The sequence below is a fragment of the Anabas testudineus genome, chromosome 5 (assembly GCF_900324465.2).
Source record: "Anabas testudineus chromosome 5, fAnaTes1.2, whole genome shotgun sequence".
NCBI classification, from domain to species: domain Eukaryota; kingdom Metazoa; phylum Chordata; class Actinopteri; order Anabantiformes; family Anabantidae; genus Anabas; species Anabas testudineus.
In genome coordinates, this window is record NC_046614.1 from 1172698 (window position 1) to 1193352 (window position 20655).

A 20655-nucleotide genomic window follows, 5' to 3' on the forward strand; every position below is an offset into this window, starting at 1 on the left:
TTTTAAAAAGTTAAGCCTTTTTGTCTGTAAGAGGAAAAACTGGATGGCAATATAAGAAGCTTAAATTGCATATTGTACTGTATATAAACATTTCAGTTAAATGCATCAGAAACCAGCTCAGTTAAGAGGAACTGCTGAAATGACAACAAACAAGGAGTCTAAACCAAACTGGATAAAAATTGTCCACTTAAAAAAAACATTTTGAGTACACATTAAAAGCAGTCCCTCCACCTTTATCCATCTATCTATCCATCCATCCGTCTATCCATCCACCCGTCTATCCATCAATCCAGCACTCTAGACACTCCACCAGAATCCCTGCAGTCCATTATCAAGGCTAACTTGACATATTCTTATTATATTCACTTCAACCTTTGTGTTGAATTCAAAAAGCAGCCAGATATACAAACAACAAATCCAACTGTACATCCTTCATCAATCAGTACTTTATAATGTCACTTCCAGAAAGGAGAAAATAATAAATCTGTGTTACAGGACACAGACCTATTGTTACCCATGTAATATTTGACCTTGTAGCATAAATGTCTACAATTCATCAAACAAAGCCAGGACTGAGGTGACACTACTATGTAGTAACTATGTATTATGTACCCTGACTTGAGCTGACAGCTGATTTCCTGAACTTCACCTCTACAGGTAAAATCTGTAATGAAAATGTGAGCTTTACTAGAATAATGCAACTTTACAGCAAAAGCTAATCAATATCATTCCATTTTGTTTGTCATCTTCTGACAGATGAAGTGGAAAGGCTCAGAACAAGGACATCCACTGAGAGACATCCATCACTATATAACCTTGTCAAATACCCAAACTCTCTGTGGGAGAATGTGTCAAGGTTAGAAAATAAAGGCTAAAATACACCCTTTAATAGGAAAGAGATTTGGTGTTCAGAGGAGGTTCAAAGCGGTAAACATGTGCAAGCTGAAATGAGTCATCAAAAATGATCCTGTACAAACTACTACCAGAGGGTGGTAAAATGACTTCTAGTCAGCACAGTGTGCAGTAAATCATTCAGGCACACTGGAGTTTTGGACACAGTCAAGTTTAGTGTGTCTAGACCAGTGGTCCTAACAGAGAGTCTAAGGATGTGTTATACAGACCCGATTCTGTCCTCTCCTGACTTATGCTAAGTGAGTTTAGGCTATAACAATACAACTGATATGGCTCTTCTCCCTTTGTAGTGTCACAAACAGTTTTTCAAATGAAACTGAGTATTTAGAGGAGGAAATCTGGTGGAACTCCACACATACTGCTTCATTTTAGGTACCTTAATAAATCACCTTTGGCTACAAGTTATCTAGGCCCAGACCACTAGTCTAATTAGACACATCTAGTGGCTGGAGTCAAAAATAATATAAAGAATATAAATTCACTGTCGTCCCTGAGAAATGGACCAACATTATACTATTCTAGGACAAACTGGACATGCTGGAGTTGGTTTTAATCTTAGATCGATCTTAGCAGAAAGCCAGGCTAACTTTTTCTCACTACTTTCACTTTTGTTTTGGAGCTTGAGTGAGGATGTGTTCATTTTAATGTAAGACAGGTAGTGTAGCTCTTATTGGATTCATTTGTACTTAAAACTAAATACTGAACATCTAATTACTATTTTTGTTATATGCTACTTCTTCTTAGCTGGTGACAGCTGGGTTTAGCTAAGCTAATTAGGACCTGACTTCACATGCACATGACGCAGGTCTTGATGTTTCACCAGTCAATAAGGTGTTTTTTTTTTGCCTAGAGCAAAACACCAACATTAGCATTAGAGGTAGCGAATAACAAAATGACCGCGTGTACAAAATGTAACAACACTCACAAACAATCTGTTTTGGTGCTTATTTTGCCTTCTGGTCATGCTGAGGGTTTTCTGTGATGAGATAACATCCGTCGTTAGAGAAAACGTCCTCTTACTCCAAACCGGACACTTGACGGTCATTATAAAAGTCTCTCTGCATATTCATGCTCCTCCCCATGCATCCTTAATGCATTTGAATTCTAAAGAGAACAAATCTAATCAGACAGAGAAAGTCCTTTAATTAGACTGAAGAGTGGGCTGCAAAGCTCCTGATTCAGCAGAGGATGTAATTGGAAATATCCATTTGTTTACTCAGTGTGGAAGAGAGCACTCGGCTCATCTAGAGTAAGCAGACGCCTCTAGGAACTCCGACTGAAAGTATAATAGCACTTAAGGCATGTTTATGTCTTCACTCAGCTGGTTTTGTTGCTTTAGTGAACATGATGTCCCACTGTTATTTACTCAGTGGAGAAGCATACAATTTGTTTAAAAAAACCCAGACAATAGAGACAAATGGCTTCACCATTCACCAAGAGTCGTTGAGACATCCATTGATTGCAAAATATAAGAGACACTTTAAATTTCAGCATGTAGTGTATAAAGCCACTTGTCTTCCTGCAGCACGGAGGTCGAGTCAGTCCTGCGTTCATAGTGTCACTGACTTACTTTCTTTAGATGAATAGAGAGACAGGGAAAGAACATTCACCAAGCCTCAATAAAACTAATATCCTTACACTCAAAATATCTCATTTTTAAAGGAGAGGCAGAGGAGGAGGAATGAGAAGCCGTAATTCAGACAATGCATCAATAGAGAGTGAACCTCAGTCGGAACCAGGTGGAAGTCATCTCAAGAAGGATAGAAAATGGGGATGCTATACATTGTCATAATAAAAAGTCATGATAATATCAGTAGAAATCAGGTTTCTGTAGCTTCACTTGACACTACAAACCTTTCCATGGAAGTTTATGAGAGGCCAGACGATTGGCAGACAATCTTGACTGACAGTTTCCACTTCCACAAGTTTTCTATAATGTCAACATATAATTTGCTACTTATTAATAAAAGCCACTCGTAGCATTAGGGCAAGATGTTTAGGAATAAACACGCCCCTTTCATCAGTTGAAATAAAACTGAAGTGACTGTTGCGTTGAAGTACTTGCCATCCTGGGTAATTAGGGCTGGCTGAAGTATTTCCTGGTGCTGGGTACAGTCACTAGAAAGAAACATTATCCTCTCATACAAAGGTGAAGAATCCAAATATTTCGCTTTTCCAAATATTTACTGAAAACGCACGTACCTTCCCTTACGTTAGATTACAGCCACCTATTCAATTCAAAGCCCCACAGAGTACCACAGCATCCCATGAGGGCATTAGTGGCTAATTTTTATGATGTGTTTGCTGTAGCTGATGGTGCAGAGATGGATCCGAAAAGGGGACAGGTGACGTGAGCACAGCTCTGGTGTCAACGGCTCCTCTGAACACAGCCTCCCCGTGCTGTCGAGTGGCTCTTCTTCTCACTGTGTCACTCCACAGTGATGAATTAATTAGTCTCTGACCCACCACACACACAGGCACTGGGTGAAGAACTGAAAAATATGACTCAGCTGCATGCACTTGCTTGGCACGCAGCAGGAAAATCAACTACAGGCTCATTAATGAAGCATCAACCTTTACTGCATCACTAATGAAGTGCACTTTATTTACACAAAGTGTGCTCCTTGTAAATTTCAGCTGCAGCTCTGGCACAAAATCCACCGCATTAACAGTAATTCATCCAATAAAGAGTATTGGACATTAAATTCTTTCTTGAGCTCAGTTGAATTTGGCTGCACTATCAGAATAAAACAGCTACCGTTAGTAAAATGTACAACCTGCATCACAAGACTTTTCAGAGCCAAATTAGAGCGTAAGTGCATGTCAAGCAACTATTAGAAGTATTGACTTCTACACATGGCACTAGAACACACACTCATGAACTTACCAGCTGTCTGTTTCCAGCTCCAGTAAGGACTGAGTCCGGGCAGAGGTACACTGCAGACACCACATGTTGCCTTTTGAGGCCCTACACCAGGCCTACCACTGCCCTGGTCTCTGCTACTCCATTACTGGGCTAAATGTAATAGCCACACATCTTCGCTCTCGGACATCTCCCACTCTGGCCTTCTCTCGGCTGAGTGAGGAGGGGCGTACGCAGGAAGGAGGAGGGCATTCCTCCAGAGGAAATTGGGTCGTGTGGCAGAGGGAGCACTGGTGTCCCACAGATCAGTAGGGTCTTAAACAGGAAGGGGCAACAAGCCAGAAGTCAAAATGGGAGAGAGGGAGAGAACAAGCTCTGGTGGCTTTATTAATAGAAGTAGGATCTGGGTGGTAAGGATGAAGCCTGGGGAAACCCCTGGATATACCATTTTAGCTGGTGTGACTGAGGAAGAACAACTGTAGAAATGTGAGCTTCACATCAGCACAACTGCCAATACAGGGTGTCAATACAGAAGTCATTAATCAGCACTTTGAAACTGCTGGTCAAAGTCAAAAAAGAGCACCTAAAATAACACTATCACTCCTGTGGTCCTCCAACAGAGAATGAAGTACAATCAGACAATCAGTCTGCTGACTCGTCGAGCTATCCCTTCAACAAACATCCAAGTAAATGACATGCAACTGGCACAGTAAACATTAATGAATTTCCCCTCCACCCCTATTCCCCTGCTTCAGGCCAAAAAATGAAGCGGTGAGAGGCCGGTTCATTTTTAGGTAATTACATCATTACCCAAACAATGGGCGTGTATCAAGTAGAGCAAAGATGGTATCGAAACAAAGCAACCGTGCAGCGTAAAGTGCCATGACAAGAGAGCCAACATGTTTGGTTTCGGTATAACTCTGCCATGAATTTGCAGAACATATAGTATGGGCATCACAAATACAAGTTCTTAGTGATTCCATATAATGTATATATATATATTATTATAAGTAAGATTGAACAGTGCTCACTGGAACCATAGGAGTACAATGTCTCCCATATAGTGAAGGTTCATGTAGAGTAGACCAGAGAGACATAGTTCACATGATATCTCACTGGATAAATGTGGACAAAAAGTCATTGAGCCTACGTTCGGGAAGTGAAGCTCTGGACAACCCCAACCGTGGAGTTTTCGAGTAGTGCCAGAAAATTTGATATCTGCAAGATGGAAACATTGAACTGAACTAAAGTGATACAGAAACCTGAATAAGACCAAAAATAGTAATAATGTAAACCTTCAGCCCAGGCAAACATTGACAACAGTTGGTTCTTGTTAGCGTTGATCATGATCATGAAGCTTAACATAAAGTTCTTGACATAAAGTTCTTGACACTTACTGCTGCTGATCAGCTGCCTCTGATCAGACCTTGGATTTTTTTCTTCCTCTCATCTTTGTCTTTATAATGAAAGTCAGACGGTACAAACAGTAGTTGGCAAGATGTGACCCATAAGCACTTGTCAACACACAATAACTCAACAATGACAGTGACAAATTAAAAATATTATGAACCATGCATACATCTCAATGCATACACACACAACTGCAGAAATACCCCACGAGCAGAAGCACCACTGGTTGGACTCACTGGTGTAGAGAATAAAAATTATACTTTTGTTTTTTTTTAACTTGGTAGGAACTCTTATCATACAGGAATAAAATCTGTCAAAACAACAAACAAACAAACAAACAAACCAACCATTAATATTCCTCTGAGTAAACCACGCTGCTGGTTTTCAAACTCACCACTTTGCATCAGTTTCCCCTCATGACCTTTGAGGTGCGTGTGTAGAATGACAACGCGTGGAGAAACCAGACTGGGCTGTGGACATGACCACAATAACTAAAAAGATGACTTGAGTTCTACAGTATGAACACGAACTTAGTGCCAACAAGATGGTTATGATAGTGATTACTGTTTCAGTTAAATATAGCCTTGCCTTGCTTATAGTCAGACTACTTGTGTCCATGTCACTGAACCGAGTCATGTGTTTATTTTTTATTCATCAGACTAGAAAAGCTTAAGAAGAATTCATAAAGCAGCTGGCCATTTTAGAGTAGTTGAAGTATTCCAAAGTACTTTCAAAGAGCGTCTGCAGAAAGACAACTCTGCACTGGACGTCTCTTTTAAGTGCTCGTGTTACAGACACACCTGTCGTACTATGTCTGGAATCCAAAGCGGAAACAGCAGGATCTGTCGTCTTGGTATTAATCCCAGCATCAGAGAGTGTCACTCTCTGTCTACAAATATAACCATGATTAAAGTCTCTACCCTCCTTCTACATGTCCAAATCTCCTCACCTCCTTCTGCATTCAGAGTGACAACATGCCACTCCCACGGCAGTGATGAATTTCACATATTGCATGGAACTGGTTTTCATCCAGCGAGGGACAAAAATAGAGTCATTGACAGACACTGCATTTTCTGCTCCACTTGGTAAGTAAATTGACCAGTCTGTGTGAGTGGGGTGGCTGGAGACAAATGTGTCTGCACGTCCACCTCCCCAGATGCTCTGGTCTGCAGCTGAAAACAACATCAGCACTGATTAGAAAAGCGAGGAGCTTGTTGAGATTCGCCACACAGAGACACCAGGGAAAGTTTTTTTTTTTTTTTTTAAATAACAGGAGGCCTCTGACAAATATGCAGTTACATGGCACCAAATCACAAAAAGGCAACATCATGTACCTTTGCTGATGGTTCACTTCACACGATTGGACCCAATCAATCTTTCACTCTGTGCTATAGTGTTGAAACACACATTCATTAAGATGAAAATGTCATCTGGTGCTCTGTGCTCCTTCATCATTTTCACCTGGTGGGAAATTTAGTATTGTGCTTTTATGTGGGGAGTGTCGAGGTCAGAGCCTAGATGCTAACCTCAACACTGTCAGTGTTACACATTTATATCATCCTTCATTCAGCATGATTTAGCTTACTAAGTATGCAGCTGCAAATATCTGCCCTGTATATGCATCATGTTCAGTGAATGTCCTGTTTATATGCTCAACGGCTTATTGTGGAATCCAGTTCAGTTTGGGAATCCCAAGGGTTTTGTCAGTTCTTGTCAGAACTGATGATTCCAGTTGAAGGTTAAAATGACGGTCTTGTCATAAGTCATAACCAAGACAAAAATAACAACAACTAAAAACCAGTGTTTTAGTAACCACCTGTGGGATTTAGGATCCAAAACCTTCGTCGGTGAATATGACTGCGTCAGCCATTATGTGTCCAGGGTGGGCTTTAAGGGTACATTTGCTGTCAGATTGTATTTTGACTTCACTCTAATTATGAGCCAGAACAAAGTGTACACAAACAGACGTGATATTCATGCAACAATTCAGAGCCATCATAAAGGCTGTTTTCCACCTGGACTGACGACTGTAGCAGGGTACACCAACAACATGTCAGGACATTCCCAATTATCCAAGTCCTGTTTACAGACTCTAAGGAATAAGTTCATTATGACATGAAACAAAGATCTAGGCAGCAACTGTCCTCGCGCTCTGGCAGAGGTCCATCTTCATCACCCATGCCTCCAAACGGAGCATGGTCTAGGCCTGGTCCAGCAGCCTGACTGTGTCTCTGGCGGTCTGCTGCTGTAAAGCTGTTTGGCTCCAGTTCAACCCTGTAATCCCTGAGCTCACAACCCACCCACGTGTGGCCTTCAGAGGGAGGTGGTGGCCCTGCACTCTCAGCCTCAAGCCTCTTCACCAGAGAGAGAGCGAGAGAGAGGAAGAGAGAGAGAGAGCGAGCGAGTGGAGGAGAGAGAAAGGATTAACTTAAAAAAACCACTGCCTCACGCATGTTGCTCCTGACCATACATGGAGCCACATGCGGGCATTCTTTCATTTGTGCAGCCCTTGTACAACATACATGATGTCAAGTGAACAAGCTGCAGAGTCAGGAGCTGGAACCCAAAAGCAGAATTACAGTTTTGATGATGACCATGTGACAGTGAACCTGTTCAGCGTTTATGCGTTGCTGTGGAAGCCCCTCTGACCAGGTTGCAGATATTCAGCTTATCTCTGCTAATCCTCGTGCCGTAACTCTCTCTCTCTCTCTCTCTCTTTCTCTCCATCCTGTTCCTGAGCTGCCTCTAAGCTCTAATGCCAAAGCACCACTACTACCCCACAGCATTGTTGTGAGCAGTACACATTGAACAGAGTCAGACAGAAGCAGAAGCAGAAGGAGAAGCAGAAGCAGAAGTAGGTTTGTCAGGTATCGGTTTGGCCATTTTTTCTTTCTGGTATGCTCTCACTGTACTCACTGCAGTTCAAATCTGGGTATTTGGTGGCATCACTATAGTGAAGTCTCACGTTGTACCACACGATAGTATAGATACAGGGTTCACACAGAATGCAAATAAAATACATCTCTCATACTGTAGTCATGGCAACCAAAAAGGATTGTTTTCAGTACTTCTTCGCAGTGTATATCTCTAATTCCCAATCATTTCATGAATTCAACCAATTCAAAGCTGTTCAGTCCCCAGTTCCTCCAGTTCACATGTCAAAATGTCCCAGTCCAAAAGTGCCTGCCAAATGACTAAATGTGAAAACAAGTTCCAGATATGAATCTGAGCGCTCACAGATCTGGAACAGTGCTATGACATAAATAAAACCATAAATATAACAGTAATATAGACATGTTCTTGTCCAATCAGATTTCTTTTTACAGTCACTGATCCTATGTTGTTAGAAACCAGATTTATCCTGACGCATTTAATCTCAGCTAGAGAAAATAAGACCAGCTCTTTCTGAGTCTCAAATGAATCATCATCAGGCATAAATCTGTACCTTATGATTTGTTTTTCTTTAAGTGTGTGTGTGTGTGTGTGTGTGTGTGTGTGAGCTACAGCGGGGTTTTTTTTTTATCATCGATTTCGATCTTCAGTGTTTGTTATTGTCAGGTCTGATTGCTGTGTAGAAATTCTGAGTGAGCCCTGATGCTATCTGATGATGTGAGACAGGAATTGTTTCTCTGATGTCCTCCATAGATAGAGGAGTGTGACACTGCATCATCAGCTGCATCAGGAAGTCCAGCTAACTAAGATTTTGTCTAGAAAAAAATAAAAAACTAAATCACATTGGGTTTCAGCTTACCAAGTAATACTGCATTACACTACAACATTTAGTGCAACAGAAACACACTCAAACAACTCATCACCAGTCTTGTGATGCACCTTCACCTCACACAGGACCCAAAACACATGCTGGCATGTTTAGTTTGCACTGAAAACAGACGAGAGCCTTGTGATGATTTAGACCTGAGGCGCTGCAGCTTCATTAGTATTCCCAAACATATGTCTATTCCAAGAAGAGCAGCCCGGCTGAGCGTGCTCAGTCTGTGTCTGAAAATGGCTGGACACCAGCTAAATGTGAAGGAGGCGAAGACAAAACACAAACACGCATAGGGGGGAATGGAAAAGATGAGTCAAGTTCAATCAAGAGGACTAGTTTCTGCACACTAAAAATATCACCTCAGCTTCCTCTTTTTTTCTTTGTTTAATTCACTCTGACATTAAAACAGCATTTTACCAAAACCTTTAGCAGAGATTTGACAAACTGTCAACTCATCAGGCCTCAGAGTAAAGTGGCATAATCAAGTTACTTTGTCAAAACTAAAGTTCTCATATTCAAATGTAATGTCTTGTGTTTATAGTCACTATTATCACATGGGAAAATATGTGTGGGAATCAGTCCATGGTTGAGTTCTTCCTGCCTTTTTATAGCATATAGCTTTTTATAACGTTCCAGGCTTAAGATTTTGCCGTACATCAAATTTTTAGGTCCTCCTCCTCCTTATACCAATAAAAACTTGGAGCCCTAACAATATGAACAATGAAGTAGTCTTGGAAGAAAAAGGAACATTACATTTATACAGCTGGTTCAGTGTGGTTATTTGGTGCCACTTTGATTTTGCACATATGCCTTACTGATTAAAATTGTGATCTAAGCCAAAGGAGCTTGGTGGGATTTTTTGCCTTATGCCCAAACATAGTCACTGACAAGCTGCGGTGGTCCGTATTTATATTTGTTGGACAGTACTCTATTGCAACTATTAACTATAACTATTGCACATTTGCAGAAATTTTTAAATGTGGTTTGATGTTTAATGGAGTTTTCTTTCTTTTATTGAAGATCCAAGGTTGTGGAGTGGCAGTTAGCAGCTACACAAATACCCAAACCTGACTTGACACGTCGACTTGTCGTCAGCTTTCTATGCAACAACATTTATTCCTGGCACCTGATGTGTCAAACTATTTGGCTGAAATCGGGTTTCATTCCAGGTGGAGTGGAAGAGACCAGTGCTGCCAAGTTTTCCTTTCCTTAAATGTTCCACACAGTTCTGCAGTAAGTGTGCCCCTTTGTTCCAGCTTCTTTATTCCTCCTCTAACTGTAGCTTCAGGCATTTCTGCACTTTAGAGCTATGGTAATCTAACTGCCAAGTCAATACTGGATTTATAGTTTAACACAAGTAACAAAGTAGTTCTTAAATGACATGGTGGGTCAACCTCCTCCATCAACAGCAACAAAGCAACATATCAGCTGAATGACAGACTAAAGGTGAGAAAGGCATAAATGAGAAATAGAGTATGGCTAAATTAGTTCTGGCTGTATCGTCTCTACTTTTACTTCCCTTCACTGCCATCCATTCCTCATCACTGGCACGAGAGGGGAAGTGCTGCTGCCAAAATGACTGATGGGTCTTACCCTTCACTGTCTGCTCTGAGCTGGACCATCAGGGCAAAATGATGTAGTTTGAGAGCCTAGCTGACTGGTCATGACAGGCTCCAGATCTGGCTGCTGCCCCTTGCTGCTTTCAAGGGCATTTTATCCTGACAAGGAAAGGTATCAGGAGCTCAGGAGCACTAGTGGCTGTACATCATCTGCACAGGACTGAAAACCAAAAGTGGAGCCATCTATTATCTACCACGAAGGGACAAGCCAAAACCCATCTGGTTTGGGCCTAATAGGGTGATCCCCAAAATGTCACAGTCAGGACAGGAAAAGAAATGGAATAAGCAAGGTGTGAGGCTAACAAAGAAAACGAAATGTCATCCTGTATTACAACTAAATGAACACTTTCTCTGCCGTCAGTTTAAAGAAGGATGGCGGGAATGCAGACGTTACTGTGAAAAATGACTGTGAAGTATGAACGTACCTTTAGTTTACAGAAGCTCGAGTCAAGTAGAGCTGACTCCAGGCCTGTCTTGACTTAGAATAACTGGACTGGAGCTGTAATCTCCAGAAAGTTGTCCAACAGGTAGCAACACCAGGTCTCCTTCACACTGATGGATTTCTAGTAGAAAGTGGAACCAGTTCTGTTAAGCGTGCGTAGTAGGCACCACCCTGTCTGGCTCTGCCCTCCTAGCTCCTGTCCTGCCCTTCTCTCTGTGGTGCACAACACACACTAAGGCTACTGAAGGACAGGCAGCACCTCTGTCTACACACTGGCTCCGTGTACTGTTGATGTTGGCATCTGTGATAAAGCCTGCTTTTCTCTTTTCTGCCTGTCCTCCTGCCCTCCCACTGGAGTTTTCACCTTTGCCAAGGAGAGCTGTGAAGCTGAAATTGAAGAAAGGTTGTGTGACAGTGTTGTGCTGGATTTGTGTCTGCCTGTCAGAGGAAGGGAGTGGCAGCCTGGTGTGACACACTTGATTACCCAGGCTGATTGGGGATTATTTTTGGCCTCCAGTGGCACCATCCTAAAACTGAAACTCTATGCTGTGTTTTGCCTATAATTATCTCTTCTAGTCACCACATTGGTTTGACGGTCATTCATCTAGAACCTAATAATTTTATTTTTTATTTACTGGAAAACATGACAGTAGAACTCCCTTCTCTTTTTGTGAATTAACACCGTGGCTGAACTTAAATAAATGAGGAAGTAGTTCAGCGTGGGATCCTCCCACTGAGTTCCGGTTAAATAGTGCAGGAGCAAATATAGCTCAGAGTTCATGAAACAGAATGACTTGGATTGCGTGTGAGGTTGAATGATTTCCTCTTATCGACTTACAAATGATGAGGTTCTCTATTCAGCATACAGCCAAAGTGCAAGATATTTCTTCTATATGAACTAAAGAAAGAGGAAGAAAACCCTTTTCCAACACTGAATTCTAACCCAGCGGCACCTCCCTTATTATTAAGAAGCTTTTTAGCAATTTTTTGGTTTGTTTTACAGCACACTAATAGCACGGGCAGGTAGCTTTATGGAGTGAAAAAGTTCCAACAAACTAATTTCAAGTTAATTTCTCTGAACAAAATAGACAACAAATATAGCCGGTCACTGAAAAGCTGCACATAAAAAGCCAGAGACAAAGCAAAGCTAAAAAAAGACTATTGGACAGATGAGTATTTCAAATATGGGGGTTTAGCTAGTACTTCTACCCTCCAAATGGTAATCAGTGAACATTAGACACTTACACAGTACAGTATCTCACTGCACTCTAAGGCCTTTCTGATGCATCTTAAGTAAAGAGCTTACAATCCGTCACAAAATATAGAAAGGCTAATGTGATAGCCATATGACTCCCATTCAGTGTAATCTTCAATATTTTACAATATTCCATACCATATGTTAAAGTCAATTTACATTTACTTCTCATAAATTGCTGGCTGTGCAGGCTTAGAAACCAGCCCTAAATCATGCTCAGAGACATCAAATTGTTGCTTAGCTGGTAAACACCACGTTTGCTGCCAAGCATATTCCGTCCTGTACAGTCCATGCAGCATTAGTCCTTACAAGCAACATAAACAGCTCCCAAGTACAGTATACTTCATGCATATCAACATACATGTATACACGAATATATTGTGAGAATATACTAAATATTTACTCTATATACTATATATCATATAAACTGTTAGTATGCTAGCAGGATGCTACTAAGCATGTGCTGAAGAGTAGGTTCCTCTCCATATACGAGGAACCTCTGCTATGTGCTGTGATGCTTCGCCACTAAAATGGTTACTTTATATGTTATAGCAGTTGTGATAAAGAGACCTCTGGCTGAAATTTCCTGCCCCTAGAGATCTATTTTACTTCCCTTGAACACTTCCTCTTCTGATGTGACCTCTGCTAACCTTTTGAACCCATGCTTCCTCTCCATGTCTCCCTTCAGAGGGGCCCTGCTGCTCCACAGCCCACTGTGTGCCCAAAGTGTGTGAGGTCCTGTTAATAATGTTTCTACCACTAAACCTCTGAATGACTAATCTGAGCAGACATGCAGGGTGGTGTTCAAACATGCAATTCATGCTGGTGTAGTACCAAGGAAAAATAGTGAATTATCTCATGTAATAGTGAGTCAGAGGTGTGACTGCTAAAGAGGAGAAGGATAAATGCTTAGGGTTTGTTGCCTGACAATAAAATGGATGACAGAATATATATATATTCACAATATGCCTTATCTGTAAATTCAGGTATACCTTATCTACGTCTCAGTATGGTGAGTAACCCTGGAAGACCTCCAATATACAGCCTCAGCATGGTTGAAAGGATCAGTTTCATTTATGTCTAGGAAGAACACTAAAATCTCAGCAACTTTCCATTCCAGTGAAATATGATTTAGACAGTCAGCAGAAGTTATTTCCCTAAGTAAAAAAGGATGCTATGAAGAGAAAGGATTGGTAATTGTTTTTAAAGATGAAAAGGTGAACTGTACAATATATCAAAAAGACAAGGAAGGGCTTTTTTTCTACTTCATCCGGGTCATCATTTCCCTGAAATGTCTGCTGAGGGCCTCCATTCCAACCATTTGTCAACAGTTTTTTTTTTTCCGCAAGATCCCACATGTCCCTACCAACTATCTGTCAATCTGAGTTCAACATTTCTAGGTGGAGAATGTAAAAGAAAGGACCTGAAAGCCCTGGTGACTATTGGAACTATCCAGAATCGGAGAAGAAGAAGACAATGTTCATGTCACCGGGGGGGATAAAAGAAGTGTCTGAATATCTGAGAAAACAAATGGCCTGACTGGGCCCGTCTGTGTTAACGTCATCGCTGAGTAGTAGCACTCCTCCCTACTGTTTCTCCATTCCCTGGGGATACCTGTAAACCTAAGAACACCATAATGACTCCACAAAAATAATTATAGTCACATTGCAAAAAAGTTGACCCGAAGCCATTAAAATTTCTCATGCATACACTGCATTCAAGTAATAAATATAATATCTGGTCATCTCTTGAAGTACTGCAGTTTGAGGTTAAATTTAATGTTGCCAGTAAGAATTTTTAACTCACATTTTCATTTTTATCTCACATTTTAACACGTTTTTAACTCCCAAGGCAGCAGGCATGTTTTAATGAACCTTGTACCTTAATCAATGAGCCAAAATGCAATAACTAACTTTAGACTGGTTTTAAAACATGCACTGTCCATCCAAAGTCACACACTCTAATATTTTGTTGGACCTCCTTTAGCTTTGATTATGGCACACATTAACCATGGCATCATTTCAATAAGCTTCTGCAATGTTACAAAGTTTATTCCCGTCCAGAGATGCATTATTTTTGAACCCTGATGCTCCCATCACTCTGGAAGAGGGTAAATCTGGACTCATCAGACCACATGACCTTCTTCCGCTGGACAGTTCTTACCCAGTTTTAGGAGACACTTTAGGAGACATTAGCATTTACACTACAAAGGACATGTGGTCATAATGCGTCCCGGACCACCTTGGCAAGTTTATCGGTGCAGAAGTAGTTTTGGGAGTCGTAACCTCATCATCTAAGATGCACAAGTACAAACACAGTCATAAAGTTGACACCATGCATATATTTCAAATTGCTGGTTGCCACATGGGCAGAAAGTTAATGCAAAACATTTATTACATCAAGCTAATTTTTGTGGTGTGATCTGCAGTTGTGTGTCAACCTAGGCTGGCTCGGTATAGTAAAACCACCCACCTGGAGTAAAGTATAAAACATGCTTCAAGAATTATTTGTGACTCTGACCTCAGTCTACTGTAGGCTTTAAATCAAATTCACATATGAGCAAATCTGGAAATAGTAGTTCTTTCCTCATCATTAAATCCAAACAGCTCAAATCGAATCACTCAGGAATTCAAATGTACATCCCGCAGTGTTTACCTTCGGTGAGAACACATGGAAAAGTCAGCAGCCAAACCTCAATCACTATAAGCCACTAAGCTACAAATGCAGTGCTTTAAAATGAGTGAAAAAACTCCAACTTGATTCTAATACCATATGTTCTATACTGTACTCCTCATACAGTATGTACTGTCAGCTACAGTATGTTGTGGAAGGCGCATTTGAAAGTGATATTTCACTGTCTACCAATGATAAGCTGTATAATTCAGCTCAAGGTTAGTGAAATGCTACTTTTTCTTTGTGGTTTAATCCCATTATCTATGTAACAATAGAAAGACAGCAGGAAATGAGGAGCGAGAGATGACATGCAACAAAGATCCACAGCTAAAGTCAGGAAAGGATACTGGAAGTCATGATCAGCACCTTAAACTCTTAGGTCTTATTTAATAGTTGGATTATATAGCGCTTACCTTTCGCAATTTAGGTGGTCAAATAAACCAAAGTAAATCTAAAAGGTTCCCCCTGAAACAGAGATACAGAACACTTGAACAAGCCTCATTTGAGAGAAGTTTGCTTTTCCACTAATTCTGATATCAAACACAAACTCATGTTTTTGCTCGTGAAGCACTGAGCAAAAACAAGCTCACGACAGAAGTTCATTTTTTTAATTTATGAACAGAAACACACTATTTAAATGCATCTCATATTTAAAGATGTACTGCATGTTTTGTGCATTGTGTTTGTTTTTGCATATTTTCAGGTACACATGAAAAATATCAGTATTCGCAGTAAAGATATACTACGTTCAGTTGTGCAGCAAATGTGCCTGAGCTGGTCAAACTATACTGAGAACTACCATTACAGTAACTGCCTCAATCTGAGGTTAAAATCATTTCTCTCTTCTCTTCATACACTAAGAATTTGTGGCAGACAGTCACTATAGACCCACATTACCTGTAGAATCTGTGAATTTCAGATGGTATCTCTGTTAACCAGCCCCACGCATACAGTTAAAGCCTGATTTCATCCCAGAGGAAACAGTCTAATCTTCTATTCTAATGTTCTGAAACATCACCACAGCCAAAGCCTTCAACAACAAGTAGAATATTTTCTAGTGTAGTGTCTTTGCTTTGATTTGCAGAAGATATAGTTCCCCATTAACTACCTTGTTGTAATAGTGAAGCTAAAACACTGTGACACACCATCGTTCATAACGTACAGCATCTTCAGAGTGTTATGTTTGCTGACAGTAATTGTGGTAATAATTGGAAGAGACAGAGTGCGCACCAGCAGAATAATCCCCTGCAGCTTTTCCCTGCCACATGTTACTGAGCCTTATGGCAAACTGTTGACACCAATCCCACAGACCCAGTGGGCCAATGCTGGGCATGCATAAACAGCCTGTAATCCACATAGCACGGCACGCTGGCCGAACCGTGAATCTTATCACTCGGCAACTGTGAGGCAGAGGACTGGACTGTACTGTACAGAGGGCAACTTTCACATAATGGTTAACTAATCCAAGCAATGCATTGCGCTGTAGTCTGTTTGTTGTTCAAACTCTTCAGCTTGTTGATAGGGGATGGGACAAGAAGCTGAGATCTCCCACATCAAACTCAGATGCTATTTACAATCTATAATCTTGCCTGACCTTGTCTGCTTTGTGGCAGTTTAAGAGCCCGGTCAAACCATGCTCTGCCATTTAAACAACAGGATTTCTAAGCAAAATCAGTGGAATTTGAAAAGGAATCATAAAACAGTGGTGTTTAAGCATACTGTTAACATTTCATAAACTTCAGAGGAAGCTATCACTACAAATATCTGACCAATACCAACGCAATGTCTTTGATACCTTTTAGAAATAAAACAAATGTTGTTGAAACACAAGCAAGTGCTGTCAAAATCTTAGGGAAAATGTGAATTTAAAGCATGAGATGTAAAGTATAAGTATACACAAATGACTATAACAATAACTAATTCCATAATAATTCAAATGCCACATCTCCATACTTAGTCCTACAAACAGAGTGAACTGTCATTCTCTAAATCGTTGTCACTGTTACTATCAACGCACTCTGGAACTTTGTAATGCAAAAAGAAAGCCGTACACTGATTCTATGCAGAAACGCTGCTGAGTTCTTGAGGTCTGAGCTGGCACAGGTGTAAAGGTGCCATCCAATAGGGGTTGTGTGTAATCTTGATTTACAGTGTAAACGGGGAGCTAAGACAACAAAGCTTTACTCTACATATGAATTTAACCCAGAACAAAACTAGCTACAACCAAGAATGGCCAGTGAACAGCCTACCAGAAGGCACCACACCACCAAGTATTTCATAAGGGTGTTCAAATACGTTTTTCTTTAGTGTTTTCTAGAATGATGGGGCAGTAATCACACCATGCTGCTTCCTTAACTGCTGCTAAGAGAGTACAGTTATTGTTACGACCAAGCATGAGCAAGCTGTGCTGATACTCAAATTCAGCAAGTTCTTCAAACAAATCAAGTCATATCCCAGATTCGTTTGGAGCATCCACCTAGGGTACACTGAGCACGTGTGAAATAAGACTTCACTCTAGCAGCATAATTGTTTTTATTCTTCAGCTGAACCAGATTGAATTTGCTCCTGTAAACACAGTGAGGATGATCAAATTTGAAGATGAGAACAAAAGTTCATGTTGCAGCTTTGGTGACTCAGTGGATGAAATTTGGATTCCGTTCAACCTCAGCAAACTCTGATCAGATTCATTATCCTGGAGTGGAGTCTCCTCGGTGTGATAATGGATGACAGGCCAGTTGAGCGAGCCTCTCACCGTCCGGACCGAGCGCTACCCCTATGCCTTTGAAATGGGAGATGACTCATCAGGCGCTTGTCACAGCTTCTTGGCTCCCTTCGCCTGCTCTGAATACTCCTCCTGAAAACTCCACTGATGGGCCCATGATTTATTTAACACATGCTGATATATTTTGCATTCAAACAGCCTAAATGCTTCAGTGCACTTTACTGTGGAAAAGGCTCCTCCAGCAGAGATTTGGATGCGTTATTCTCTCTGAACACTTTTTGGATGATCGGTTTTGCTTTGCCGAACACGGCCGAGTTGCGAATTCAAAGCAGGCAGGAAGTGTTTTTGTAAATGTTGGGCGAAACAGCAAATGTCCTCTTTCCTGACAGCTGTGATATACTGAATCAAAAATCCTAACCAGTAAATTCAGTGAACTGGGCACGAGCACAAAACAACAGCACAGCTCAGCCTGTTTTAATTCATAACCACAGAGGATTTCATCATTGAAGAATTATCTGATACCAAGCAGCTTAATGCTGCATAATCTACCCAACCTGAAAATCCTGCCCCTGAGGACATAAACCAAGAACTGGAAAAACAGATCTGGCCTTGGAGATGGAATTATATCCACTAAGATCACACAAGTCACACATAATCCTGCGCTGAGGGCCAGAGCCACAAACTCATTATTGGTGAATTAATGTGTGCTTCGCTAAAACCTATTAAAGTGTATTAAGATATGCACTATGAAGAGTAACGTTGGAAGACTGAGGAGCCACTGTATGCGAATGACCCTCTAACTCATTTGCAGTAATGGGAAGTATGGCACAAGAGCCTGTCCACTCTGTAAGTTGTCTAGGTCAGCAGAGAGCAGCCTGATGTAATGAACTATTCCTGGGTCTGTTTAAAGGATCAATAAGGATTCATCACACGGCTGCCCTGTGCTCAGCAAAAGAGAACAAGGAACAACGATGCAGGAAAATACAAGACAACAAAAAGGAAAACAATCAATGTCCTCACTAGTTTGCAAAGCTGCTTGGAGGACACAACTGTCCCTGCATGAAGGGAGAGGAGAGGAGAGGAGAGGGGAGGAGAGGGGGAGGTGTGGAGAGAGACAAAAGAGAACAACAGTCCAGGCACTGTATAGGAAGTTGAAACGTCCCTTCAGCTCTACGTTGCAGCGAGCTGTTGGTGTCCTCCAGCACAAACATCAGCTGTCATGACATCACACTACAGGACAGAGATGGGAGTGGGTCAGGGGTGGGGGCGGGGGGTAGACGGTGGAGGGCGATAGGGGACAAGCCGGTGCAGTTGCTGCAGTCCTCTCTGTCAGACACCTGCCTGGACAGTAGGTCTAAACAGAGCATCCGCAGCAGTCATACTCACAGGATGCACGCACATAGCAGAAGTGCGTCCACCACAACACAACATAACGGGCTGACGTTAGGTGGAATAAACATAAAGCAGCAGAAACATGACAAGTGAAAGCAGCAGCCCTACCGGCAGAGAGAGGCAGCGAGCAGCCCGGCGCGCAGTCCACACTGGCAGGATGAAAGCGAGGGACCATCCTTACACATTCACCTCCAGCTTCACAAGAGACACGGCTTGGGCCCTCCCCACTCTCTCTCTCTCTATCTGCCTCCTGTGCTCTGAGCCTCTCTCTCTTTCTCCCCAGCTTCTGTCACTCTTTCAGCCCCTCCCCTCTTCCTCTCTCTCTCTCTTGCCTCTCAGCTGGGTTGTGTGTCCAGCCTGATGCAGCCTGGCGAGTCCTTGCCTCTCGCTGCCACTTGTGCTGCAAGGTCAAGTTTTCTCCGTGCACTTAGTGCCTTTCAGACACAGACACAACACCGAGGCCCGAGAGAGTGCAGCAGGTTTTTGATTCATTATGCCAACTGGCTTTTTCCTCCCTGGGTGAAGGTACGGTAATTAAGGAGATGAGCCGCTTTGAGTTTGATTGCAGCAAAAATGTGAAAGAGTTCTTCGGCAGCGAAGCAGAAAATAAAAAGGAGGATGAATTATGACTATTACAAACAAGCAGCAGAGCAGACTAAAATCAATCAGGCTTCTGAGAAAAGGTTTACTCTCAGTTTTTTGCTCACCAAATAAAACAAGTTGGATTCTATTGAGTAATCAGAGTTACACATCATGAAGATTTAAGCACAGAGTAGCTGCTTTGCTGCTTTTAGTGGCAACGCTTTTATCTGAATAAGTCCTCTTACGTGAATGACAATATACGATGAGTATTTTTTCCAGATCTGCTGCCTTTATTACTATGTTACACTATAAAATAGAACTTAAAAATATGAGTGAGTGGGCTACCTAAACATTTCACATCAATTTTGCTTGAGTTGTCGTTAAGTAGAAAGTCAGCAATCGAGTACTTTATGAAGACCACTTGATTTAACATCTCACAATGTATTGAAAAACATGTCTGAACTTCTATATCTTGAAGGTTTTAACTACCATTACTAAAATTGTCATGCTTGTAGTCACACAAGCTAAGTGGTGGAAAACAATGTCACTAGGTCACATTGACAGAAGACAGAAGCAACTTGTACTATTAGAACGACCACGACATTATGATTAGTCCTTCATGCGCTCCAACCAGATGCCGTCTAAGGACCTACTGACTTTTCCTCTCGCTCCACCAGCAAATTAACATGTTTTTAATGAACCTATATAAAAGTCAACTATTGAATGGATGGCTTTGAAATTTGATACTAATATGCAGATCCCTCTTGTGCCATCATTGGATCAAAGCTGAATTTGTACAATACTTTGATTAATGACCAGATTCCTTCAAAAAGAAACAACTATCAATGTTGGATGTATTTTCTGTGTGGATATAAGCAAACGTTAGTTTTCCATATCACATAAACGTTTAACTTAACAAAAATGATGCAAGCCGAAACTAAAATGGCCATGTCACAATCTTTAACACTGGCAAAAAACAAGCAGATGATTACACACACACGCACACACATACACAC

General features: G+C 41.3%; 1 protein-coding gene across 3 annotated transcripts in view; it reads right to left on the reverse strand.

Annotated features, from left to right (window-relative positions):
• Positions 1-20655, reverse strand: part of iqsec1b (IQ motif and Sec7 domain ArfGEF 1b) — a 153189-nt gene that overhangs the window by 17592 nt on the left and 114942 nt on the right. Inside the window, exon 1 of one of the 3 annotated variants that reach the window (XM_026344578.1) lies at positions 3800-3936. The exons of the other annotated variants lie outside the window; for them this stretch is intronic. Within the exon in view, the coding sequence (XP_026200363.1) occupies positions 3800-3864 (65 nt within the window). The 5' untranslated portion in view covers positions 3865-3936. Of the gene's footprint in view, positions 1-3799; positions 3937-20655 lie in introns of those variants that run through there. 3 annotated transcript variants of the gene reach the window in all.